Below are 12,327 nucleotides of genomic sequence, written 5' to 3'. Positions count from 1 at the left end.
TAGATTTGGTATGTGTGTGGCAATTGTTTGTAAGGTTCAATCCCCCCTTTTCCATCATTTTATAGTTTATATCCACAAAAAAAAAAAATTGCATATGATGTTATGGATGATTTACTGTTTTAGTACAAATTTGGGACAGATTTATGAAATATTGTAAAACGGGGGAATCTGCACTGTGTAGAAAAGCTCAGCGCAGGCTCATTTTGCAAATGAACTTAAAGATATGGGGGAGATATATTGTGTGACAGATACGATGGAAACCCCGCCCCTCTGCCCGGTTGCCGAAAACGAATCCAGCTACTCGCTACTAGTTTTGTGCAAAACAAAAATAAGCAAAAAAAAAAGCCTTGTGAATCCAAGGCATTGTGATCATTTCAGGGCTGGGTAGAAGTCCTTAAAAAATTCCCACAATAAGTGTGTAATCCCTAATGAGTACGGAATGTGAAAAAAATAAATAAATGCCAATTACATAAATAAATGCCAATTTATATTTCAAAAATGGCACACGTGCATCAACAACGGGTGTAAATCCCTTGAACAACATTTATTATGTGTTTAAGACACTTTTTCGTTCTGCCAAAAGAAAAGAAGGGCTCCATATAAAAAGGGTGTGGCCTATATAAAAGGGGTGTGGCCCCTTGACTAGATACACCAGACATGTACCAGATTTATCATCCAGGTTTAGCTATGGTGACATATCTGGATCAATTTTAGATGCAAATCAGTACGTTCAAATTTAAATTTTAGCAAGCTGCAAACAATAGAAGGTGGTTGATAGGAAAACAACTACATTTTTTCTTCTGAAAAACAAAAACTTTTTATAATTTTTTTTTAAGTAATAAAGTAACTAAAAAGAGAACCTGTCTCCAGGGACCACCCCACACACAAAACATTTTAGATGTTTTTATACATGTTCCACTGATGCCTCCATTTGTGGGATTTGAGCCACCGTTCTTCTATAAAAGACTTATTGATGTCCTTTGTTCTAGTCAAGAAGGCGGGGAGCTGCAGCATACAGTCTGTATGACCCACCTCCTCACTAACGCTGACACTGCTAACTCAGCCGCCTCTCCCATGAATGAGAGAGACTATCGATAGAAGATTCCTGAAGCTGGAGGTTAATTTCTCTTCACATAGGGAGGTCTCTTTCAGCCCCCACTTTTCTGAAGGAGTGGTTAATAATGTAGAAGTGCTTAGTCACACAACCACCATGGGTGTCTCTCGCTCTCTCTCTCTCAAAACGTTCTAACAAGGAATTGTGTACAACTTCCTACTGCCCCTGAAGCTGAAGGTAAATGGAGCTGTATGAGTCTTTAGTAGAATATTGGGAGATGGTCCCCAAATACTAGTTCCATACCAGCAGCATGTTTGCATGGGCGAGACCTGTCAATCAGGAACAAGGAGCCAGAGCAGTTCAGGATCATATGCAGGACCCCATTACTATCATTGGACTCACATCAAGCTAATAAAATAAGTTTACAAACTTAACATTTTTAACATTACAGCCGTGGATTTACGGATGAGGGCAATGCTTTTCCATCATATTTTTAGCGTTAGCATATATTAAGCATTTGTTGTGGGTTGGTTACTTTGCATGGCAAGTTCTCTTTAAGTAATAAAGAGGAGTAAACTGTTGAATCTTGTTGTTGCAACACAATAAGGACTATTACACTGAGGTTCTTTGTGTTCTCTTGATAATGTTTGATAAAAAAAAAAAAATTACAATTAGGTCTTCATGTTCCCTTGGCAAACTATGCAGAAGTTGTCTTCTAGGTTTTTAATGTCCCTCTACTGAACTATGAGACAGCTGTATGCTGGGTTTAAGGTATATAAGGGTCACATCAAATCACAAATGGGAATCACATTCCCCATACACAGAAATAATTTAGTCCTAAAGTGTTTAGTAAAACTAATTTGACTAGTATACAATTAAGATCTAATCTCCACATTGAAGGAGATGACGGATTGGTGTTCGGAGTCAGGGCTGGCATGCATCATGCATGGAGTGGGCAGAGCATACAGCAGTCAGAGGGTGGGGTTGCCTGACTGCCTGGACAAGCAGCCGCACCTCCTTGACTCAGTTTTACATGAGAATAAAACAATTTTTCAGAAGTGCTGGCACAGGGACCTCCGAGGCACATACATTACACATTACAGGATACTGTTGGTGGGCTTAGGGGGAATAAGGGGATGACAGACTTTCTTTAAAAATGAATCAACCTTTAAAAAACAAAGATCGACAAATTTTCTAACCTATTAAACTATTAAACCATTTAAAAATGAATCAACCTTTAAAAAACAAAAATACAGATCAATTGTATAAACTATTAAAAAATGAAAGTAATTATCACGAGGTTTGTACCCCATATACGTACATAAAGTGTCTAAATAAAAAATATAAAAACTACATTAAGTGTCCTAAACTATATGTTAGACTTTGCCTGAGCACCTCCTTCTCCCTCCTTGGCTTGCTGTAATCTCACACAGACGGTGGGGGATGTGCTCCTGCACAGTATAACAGCATGTGAAGCTACAACATGGATGGGCTCTGGTAACACCCCCAGGGCCCTTCAGACTCATTAACATAATTTTAAAAGCTGATTTCAGGAGGAAGGAGGCCATGGAAAACAAATAGAAGAATAACACAGTCATAATGCTTAGATCTAGAAAGTGCCCCTGGTTTATCATGCTTGATTTTGATGTTAGATTTACTTTAAAGGGAACCTGTCACCAGAGGGCCATTTTTAGGTGGGGACAGGTTCCTACAGAAACAGTTCTCTGCATGCCACACATTTTTTTTTAAACAAATGCTGTGATTTATATGGTTATTGAAGTAAACTATATGAAACATCACCTTTTTAATAAAACATGCAGAATATACTGTTTCTCTTAATTATTTTCTATATTTGCATTCCTGACGATGTAGCAGGATGAGAGCTTAATGTAAAAAATTTATACAACTGTGGCAAATATTGCAAAAACAATAAACGAGTAGAAAGGTTTAAATATTATAGAAAAGAGCCTTACAGGAAAGGGAAAACCTGCACCATAGCTTCTTCATAAAAAAATGTTCACTCAAATTACATCTCCAGGAGACACCGTTTAGATGGATAGCACAATGTTCATAGAATATACACACAAAGCAATGATATATATGTGTTTATACAGAAGGCAAAAATCCAAGCTATTCCTTCCATTATTTAACTCAAACAGCAAAATATGTAAAGTGATGTTCTATTTATGTGAAAGGAGATCAACCCCTCTCGCAAACCCCTCAAACTCACAACCTATGATATTTTGGGTCCTAGAGCACCTAGAACTTCGCCCTCATATTAAAATATGAGAATCTCAGCTATAAAAATATACCAACATAAAATTACGTATTCTGCGGTGTGGATTGGATACTGGCAGAAAAAAATGACTTAATAAACCACTACCAGTATGTTGTCCAGCAGGTTAAAAAGATCTCATCTATAGAAAACGGAGGGAGCCACAGCACCGAAAAAGTTGAAGTCATTATTTACACATCATCCAGGCATAAAAAAATGTGATGTTTTGATTCCCATTGAATCTTGATCTTTATCAGTAGCAGCAGTACCTATATATATTCTGAAAAACATGTTGACCCCTTGAAACGAGATGGCTGTCCTTGGATATGACCACTCTTGCACCCTGGAAGCAGTGGCCAGACACGTGCTATTGAGGCAACTGACCACCGGAGACTTTCATTCATAAAATAACACCATAGGCAGGTTTCTAGGTGCTACAGAGCCCAAGACAGCAGTTTCTGAAATAATGCATTCACTATAGCACATGCTCAATTGCATAATGACTTTGGAGACAATTCTTAACATAAAAGAGGGAATTCTAAAAATAATATTTCATACCCAACCTATGAATGCTGTCTATTTACAGGGGAAAATGCTGGAGACGTGATAAAACATGAACAATTCTTCTCTAACTGCATTTACCTGTAGAGTATTCAACAATAAAGGCCCTTGCTATGTACCATACACCAGTCATTACTAAAAGACTTATTTCAGTGAAAAAGAGAGAACAGAACCAGGAGACCGTGTGATATTACATTCCTAATTCTATATTGGCGCAATATGTTCACAAGTGAAAAGGCAGAAAGAAAGGTAAATTTGATACATTACCTGCATAATGAATTCTCTTCTGCGTTGAATTCCTCTTTCTGACAGCAAAACGTACTCGGGTTCCTTCTCCTTCTTTGCCTGCTGGATTTGAGCCAAACGACTGATTGGATTCATTCCTTGGCCATATTCCGGGGAAGCCTATAGGAAGACATCAAGTTAATTAAAATATATAGACGCCAACATGGTGGGAAAAAGCAGTACTGTACGGAATTATTGTTAAAGAGTGAATTTCACTGATAGAACTTGGTCATAAGCAACTGGCTTTAGTTTTAGCTAAAAAGGCTCTCTCCTGTAAGGTGGGCGGTCCCAGGTTGACTGTCAGTTAGGAGGTATTTAGTTTAGCGACAAATTAGCATATCACATGCTAAAACAAGCGGCATCTATTCCTCAGTCAAGACCGATCTACTAGTAGACAGACAAGTGAAAATCCACAAAAACAAACATCAATTGATTTTGTGGTGTCCACCGATTTAAAGCTTTGCCCCTAAAAAGGACCACATCTTCGAGAAGACCAGATTTTAGTTCCGTCATATATTAAGCCTAATGACCATCTTCTTTGAAAAAAAAAACAACCCCCAATAAAAAAAAAAAAAAAAACACTTTCAGTCTCAAAAAGAATTCATTGGGGAAAAAATATTGTGGAAAAATTTACTTAAAAAAATAAAAGTTAGTCTATTGGGTAAAATGTTGGAATTTTAGTAGCCGAAAATGAATCTTTGCACTATAGAGAAAGCAACATGCAACTAGGATATCTGGATATAATGGTCAGACACCCATGCATCTGCTCTACTTGCAATGTACCTCATGAAAGTTTCTTTGCGTAATTGTTACAGATATACTGAATGATACCAAGACGTATAACGGCTGCATGCATGTAGGAGGACGATTATTCCTTCACTGTTGACACTTCCAATGAAGTTTTTGGGTAGATAACTACATAATAAATTTCGTAAGAAGCCAATTATACCACCTGTTTGGTTTCAGAGAAAAGATCCCCCTCCCCTACTGCAAAGTCAGCTGGCTTGAATTTGAAGGGCTGTAAAGAAATGTCTGGTCAGTGTCCATCACCACCATAGTAGTATGAAGTCACACGGCAGGATAAACCTAGAAAACAAGACCACCCGCTCTACTGTCTGCATCTCCTGCTCTAAGTATTGAACTTTCTAGTGGGTGATGTGACACTTGTGGTTTAAAGCAGGGGTAAATGAAGGTTGATGAAAGCCTCCTCAGAAACCTCATCGCCTCATGTAGCTAAACATAGGTGAGGTGACCATGCATGTGAATAACCCTGTGCAGTTTTTGGAAATGAGGGAGCCAGACGAGCCAGCATCTCAATCAGACCCTAGACGCTTTGCTGAAGAGTATTCTCAAGCGAACAACACAAAACTCTTCTTAATAGACAAACTCAGAGACCTGGGAGAAGAAGCTCTTGGTCGAAATGTCAACAAGGCCTAATAATGTCATTGTTCTAAACCATTCACATTCGTACATGTGCTTGCACAAGAGTGCTTTGGTTCCTGGGAAAATTAGAGGGAATTAACAAATGGGCCAACATTAAAAACGCTGCCACAACTTATCTAGGTTGACTATACAGACAATATGTGACAACCGGCAACAAAATTTACCAATTCCGCAATGACTTCCATAGTAGTTATTGAGTATTTTTTGACTTTGGTCCAAGCTGTAGTAACTGCATGTGAACACAAGTTATTTCTTCAAAACTATTCTTGAGAACAATCTTATTCTTCTACTATCTTAGTCATACGTAAGGGGATAAGGGGGATGTGTAAGTATGGGTCATAAACAAGTCCAAAGCTCTAAGCATTTATTCCCGATACCTCATTAAAATATTTCTTGGTGATAAGGGGGCAAACACGACAGTGGAAACAGCTTATAATCCTGGTGGAAGGAGACAGACACTTTAAAGAGGTGACAGAGAAATGGAGAATGTGGTCAGGGGAAGCATATTGAGTCACACAGGAAAGGCCACGAGAGGTGAGCTGCATTAGCAGGAATAAGAGAAGAGAAATTATTCTGCTCTTGGGTGTCGGGAGCATTTTTAAACAAAAAAAAAACAAGGAATTTCTATCAAAATCAAGTCAAGTCAGACAAAAGCCATTTAGATGTGTTCTCGTATTGGACACTTTCCAAGATTCAAGTAAAGCTCTGTCCAGGGAATAGATCATTGACTTTTAAATGGCGTTGTAAATCCTTTATTTTCTGATGACAGGCCCCTATAACAGCTTGAATGTAGCAGTCTGTAAGCCGTGCTTGTATTTCAATGTAACTGACCAGGAAGACTTCAGTGAATGTGCTAATGTCTGTTTTATGGACTTTTTTATGGGTTTGTTAGTGGGCTGTATATCTCATAAGGACACACCATTACCAGCCAGCATTGGCAACATGCTTTGTAGGCCCATTACAAAAATGATTCCTTTAGGGGCAAGTTGCGGCAGAAGACGCACTGTAATAAATATACGACATTAAGAAGGCAGTCTCGTTAAAATGAAAAACTGGAGACTGCTTGAGCTTAAGCGCTGACCCAACCTGATGGCACCTTCTTGTTAAATCATGTCTAGCTTGGCTTTAATGGCAGAAAATTAGCTATTGCACGTGGGCTGAAAGAGACATTGAGTTCTCAGAGTCTGGTACTCTAATAGCATCAGTAATACTGCAATAATTACCTCACATGAGAAGAAACATGGATCTTGGTGTAATTGCCAAGATACAGACTATAATCTTGTTGATGCGCGGCAAGTAAAAGAAAATTCTTTACAGACTAGTCATAAAGGCTAAAGTTCTCTTTTTGGAAGCTCATGAAGATAAAAGGGGAAAAAAAAAAGATCTGAGAGATAAAACAACCCCATTAAAGTAGGCATTTTGTGCTGATTAGTTCAGAACAGTTAAAGCTGACCATGGACATCCAATAACAAGGTATCCTGGCCAGTAATAACCAAAGCTTCCAGCCCATTTACTGTAGCCAAACAACAGGCGTAATTCAGCTACAAACCTAAGAGTCCTTTCATACATAGAGGTAATGGAGGTCAGAAAAACCAATTACCACACCACAAAAATACCACACCTTAAAAGTATACATACATACACGGTCAGTGCTGGTATTATTCTCAAGTGTAAATGAATTTTTATCATGAAGAGAAGGGGAGATTAACAGATTTCAAATACCAATAACCCATTTTTAACACAAGATGGAAATACACTGCATTGATTAGTTTACAGAAACATGAAAGAAGTACAGCTCATTTCTCAGTAAAGTGGCTGAAGAGAGTTACTACAGCTCCCATTCATGCAAAAGCTGCAAAACCTACAGAAGGGGATGTCCCAAATTATCCTCTGTCCACAATAGGAGATAACAAGGTGAGATGAGGGTCCAACTGCAGGGACCCCCAGCAATCCGGGGGAACCTGGGTCCCATTATAAATTTTATAGGGTTAGTTCTAGAATGCGTCTATTGTGAGAGATAGTCAGGTACTGTGTGCCAAAACGCGTGGGTCTTCTATGCTGTATTCTAGATTTAGTGCACCCTTTAATATGAATAAAGAAGGTTTTACCTTTTGAAATTGGCCTGCTGGATGCTCTAGTACACACGGTACCCCGGTCACACAATGCAGGTTGTCAGCAATCCTCCAAGTGAGAGTTTTGTATATTCTGTATGTAACGCTTGGACTCCTGTTACTTACTTAAGTTCGTTTGTTCTCTTAGGTACTATGCTTAAAGGGTGTAGACGGATTTGCATGGGTACAAATACACCCTTCAGAATAAGCAGTTGGGACATGTAGCATATGTTACTGTCATTGCTCTAAACAGCGTATCTATGGGCAGTGTAAGGTCTAGGGTACCACCTGTATCCCTGGATTGTACATCTGCATGGACACTAAAGAAACAAGTCATGGTAAGGTATCTAGTAGTAGTAAGAGTTAATGATCCGGGCATGCATCCGTCCTTGAGAAACTTGATCTCGCTCATGCGCTTTGTTGCTTTTATCTAGGCAGCACAATGGCCAATCACATAGACCATGTAACACTCAGCTTCACTAGACATCAAAACACCGGGTCACCCTCAACGCAAAAGAAATATGTGTACACGTCTGCCCTTCCTACAGTACATTTGTTGCATATTATTTGGTAAAGAATAGTCCTTCAAGGTCATCGGGGACTACACAGATCAAAGCAGCATCTCATCTGTCCAGATACTTAACAGAAAGTTCAGGCAAAGACTTCACAATGCTATGCAACAACACAAACAAGCCACAATATTGTATTGTACTTTTCCCAGCACAGCAAAAGCACTAATTATTGCCCCACTTTACACACCCATTTTCTATACGGGAAGCCTGTAAAGTCTATGAAGAAACTTACATTAAATTAAAAATTTCAATTTTTTACTATGATGGGAAACAAGAGATTTAAAGCTCTAGGAAAAACAATCAAAATGCAATTTAAAGAAAAAAATAAAAAAAAATTGCAAGGATTAAACTTAAAAGGGGTTGACTAGGCTTATAAAAATCATATCCAGCCTGATGGGTTGTAAAAACACTAAAAAACCCCCATATCCTTACCTTCTCTGTTGCTTCCGCTGTCCCACGCCATCAGTGCGGTGCGCCTGTTTGTTTACAGGGTGTCAGATTTTTATCTGGGGCTCAAACCCCCCCCCCATTGCAAGGTGACTTTCAAATTAACTCTTTCATGGCTGGCCGGTACCGGGATGAGAGTACAAACCCAAGACACTTGTCTCTTAGTGAATATAGAATCTTCCTACAGTTTATTAGTGCCAGGTTGCATATATCAAACAGATCATCATCATCAAAGGGGCGTGAACAGAAGATAGAATACTGCAATGCTATTGGCCATAATGAATTTACCAGGACATTCTCCGAAAAGGTTAACTATTTCTCCTCAGTGGCCTTGTTTATACTAATTTCCCTGAGAAGAAGACTCGGGCAAGGCAAAACATGAGAAAAGCAGGTGCTAGAACAAAAATATAGGACAAGAGTGAAGGAAAGACTTGCTTCACATTAAATGTCAGGGGGAATTAGCCGGCAGGCCAGCAAGCAGGTTACATAAAAATGAAGTTCGAATCATGACATTAGATGGACAGTGCTTGACCCCGGCATGACCCCCGGCTCATACCAAAATGGCTGCCGTTTAGTTCTCTTGGTCCAAGATGGCCGCTGTAGACGAATATATCACTAACACAGAGGCAGGAGCCCCCGTCCGACTACTGCGTGACAATAGACAGATGGGCGTGCCTCTGCAAACAACGGAAGCAATGGAGGAGGTAAAGATAAGCTATTTATAGTTTTTAGAGTCCAATCAGAAGCTCTAGGAGGTAACGGGACCATGAACAAGAAGGGAATTAAGTCCCCTGGAAAATTTATGTGATGTCGTGTGTCTAAGGAGTACATTGGAAGCAGGTCCTGTGACCCCAAATACTTCTGGTCAGACGCAGAGCCTGAAACTGGATGTAGTATAAGGATGCAGCAGGAAATGGGAGCTGGAGCAGGCGAGTATTTGTTTTTTGTTTTTTTTTTACCATATATCTATCCACGGTGGCTCTCGGTCTTCAGTGCAGAGTCCCATCAGACAGTAAGTGATGACATCACATTGTGCATATGGCAGCTGAGCCAAACCCTCACATACTAGCAACTGATCAGTCGTCATGTGTCCAATAAACATCACATCAGCATTCGTGCAGCGATTCATTAAGGTGGTGACTGATCGCTTTAACCGAAATGTGAATGCATACCAGTACTTTTACCTCCTGGGTTATCCCCTTTACCTCATAGATTGTAAGCTCTTGCGAGCAGAGCCCACATTCCTATTGTGTCATCTGTCTATTTTACTCCTCTGTAATGTCTGGTCTTACTTGCATATGGACCCCATGATCTGTTAAGCGCTGAGAAATATGATGGCGCTCTATAAAGTTTGTGGTTTTTTAACCACCTTTTTTTAAATCATAACTTCATCTACATGGAAAGTTATTTTTCATTGAATGTACACATTGCATTGAAATCTGCACAGAAATTTCCATGAAAAAAGTGGAACCTGTGACACCACTAGCATCTGGCTAATCCTATTGCTGTAATGGCCTCTTTGCTTCTTTCAACATGTCAGTGGTTTTGATGGAAAAAAAAATAGTGTTGAATTTCTGAACAGGCCTACTATTGCTAAAATATAAAAAACTATACAGGCAGTCCCCGGGTTACATACAAGATAGGGTCTGTAGGTTTGTTCTTAAGTTGAGTTTGTATGTAAGTCGGAACTGTATATTTTATCATTGTAATCCCAGACAAAACTTTTTTGGTCTCTGTGACAATTGGATTTTAAAAATGTTGGGTTGTCATAAGAATCAATATTAACACTAAAGCTTCATTACAGACACCTGTGATAACTGTTATAGCTGATTATTGTAGCCTAGGACTAAAGTACAATAAATTACCAACATCCAGAGGTCCGTTTGTAACTAGGGGTCGTATGCAAGTCGAGTGTTCTTAAGTAGGGGACCGCCTGTAGATTATAAATACAATATAAATTGGAATAAAAAACTATTACCAGATCAAGCAACTTTCAATAAATAACACAAAGATCTGGTTACTAGTCACTGTATGGAGAGGCCTTCTAACCACTATCCCGTAAGACTCAATATTACATCCGTGTAAAGACCAGACATTATAAATGTTACGGTTTAGGATCCCATAAAGCACAGAAACCTCACACAGTTAGTATGAAATTTCCTTTGTGAAGTTTCCATGGGTAAAACTTGAAATACACGGAAAGGCTTAAATGAAATTTATTTGGAACGGAGAATATCTTCAGCCATGCAATGGAAAACCTAAGAGGCTGCCATTAACAGCTGGGAGCAAGTAAATGGCTATTGGTTATTTGCACAAGTTTCTAAAGAAAATAAAAAGTGAGGTGCAATGGAGAAATAGCGTGCCCACCAATGTGTTACCCAACCACAACTGCTGTGTATGGCAATCAAATATCAACCGAGCACCAGAACAGCTTTCTAAGTAATGGAAGGCTCTTCTAAGAAATAATTGTCATAGGGAAAGTTAGGAAAAATGGTGCTGGCTATACAACTGGAGGGTCTTGAGGCAATTTCAAAAGTCCATATGCACGGGATAGTAGAGTGCACTGGGTAAGAACTAGCATGGATTTATAAATTCTGGCACACTATTCTATGTGTCGAATGTGCCAATGACTTCGGCCCCCAATGTGCCCTGGCTTAAAAGGGTCGTCTGAGGAGGACAATAGCCTATCCATAAGGCTACATGCACATTGTTTTTGGCTGTGTAATAGCGGTTTCAACATCTAGTACATGTGCACATGTATTTCAATGAGCTCATACAGCAGTGTCTTCCAAGGCCTGGTGCGGAAGAACCGCAGACCAAAAACGACCGGTAAAAATTTTGGGCGATCCGACCCTCGGTGCGTTTCGGGCCAGAGAAAAAAAGTCAAAAAAGTACCGGTAAAAGAATGGAGATTTTGGTCGATTTTGGCCGTTTCGCACCAAGTTTTGTCTTGTCCAGAGCCACAAATTAAGGTCCTAGTTTTGTCCTTGTTTGCGGCTTGAAGTCTTTTTCTATTGTAAATGGTGCTTGACAGATCCTCATATGACACAAGGGCTGCAAACAATGGACCACTGCTTCATTGTGTGTGATATTGTTTTCATCTGTGACCATATAAACTTATGGAATACTAAACACAATTATTTTAATGGACTAATACACACATGAACATGTTTCTCATGGACCCTCAGAGCAGGCCCTATTCCTGTCTGGGTTTGCATCTCGGGCCTTCGCCTAGAAGTCATCACATAAGTATGTGACCCTTCGAGGCTTGGGACAAACTAGTGACATCATTTGTCATTCTTCCCAATGTAGACTGAAAAAAATAATCCAAGGATCTGTTGTATGCAGCCAGAGAACAGCACAGGTTCATGTCCGTGTAGCCAAAAGAGAGGCAAGAAACTGAAGATTGGTTCATCCACCAGCTCATGCACTGCTCAGATATTTTCTGCAAAGTATATGTAGCCGATGGCTCTGTAACACTGTGTAGTGTCCCTATGGGTTGTACTACTGTTGAGATGAATAAGGGTCAGAGAGTAAGAGCTCTCCTTACAGCGACTTTGCCAATTAAGGCCACCATGC

General features: G+C 39.6%; 1 protein-coding gene across 4 annotated transcripts in view; it reads right to left on the bottom strand.

Moving 5' to 3' along the window:
• STAU2 (staufen double-stranded RNA binding protein 2) overlaps positions 1–12,327 on the bottom strand; it is a 166,287-nt gene that overhangs the window by 80,471 nt on the left and 73,489 nt on the right. For all 4 annotated transcript variants that reach the window (XM_072151706.1, XM_072151708.1, XM_072151707.1 and 1 more), the window contains one exon: positions 4,158–4,295. In XM_072151706.1, the coding sequence (XP_072007807.1) occupies positions 4,158–4,295 (138 nt within the window). The remainder of the gene's footprint in view (positions 1–4,157; positions 4,296–12,327) is intronic.

Source organism: Engystomops pustulosus, chromosome 5, assembly GCF_040894005.1.
Source record: "Engystomops pustulosus chromosome 5, aEngPut4.maternal, whole genome shotgun sequence".
NCBI classification, from domain to species: domain Eukaryota; kingdom Metazoa; phylum Chordata; class Amphibia; order Anura; family Leptodactylidae; genus Engystomops; species Engystomops pustulosus.
The sequence above is the reverse complement of the archived record's forward strand: the minus strand, read 5'-3'. Positions and strand labels throughout refer to the sequence as shown.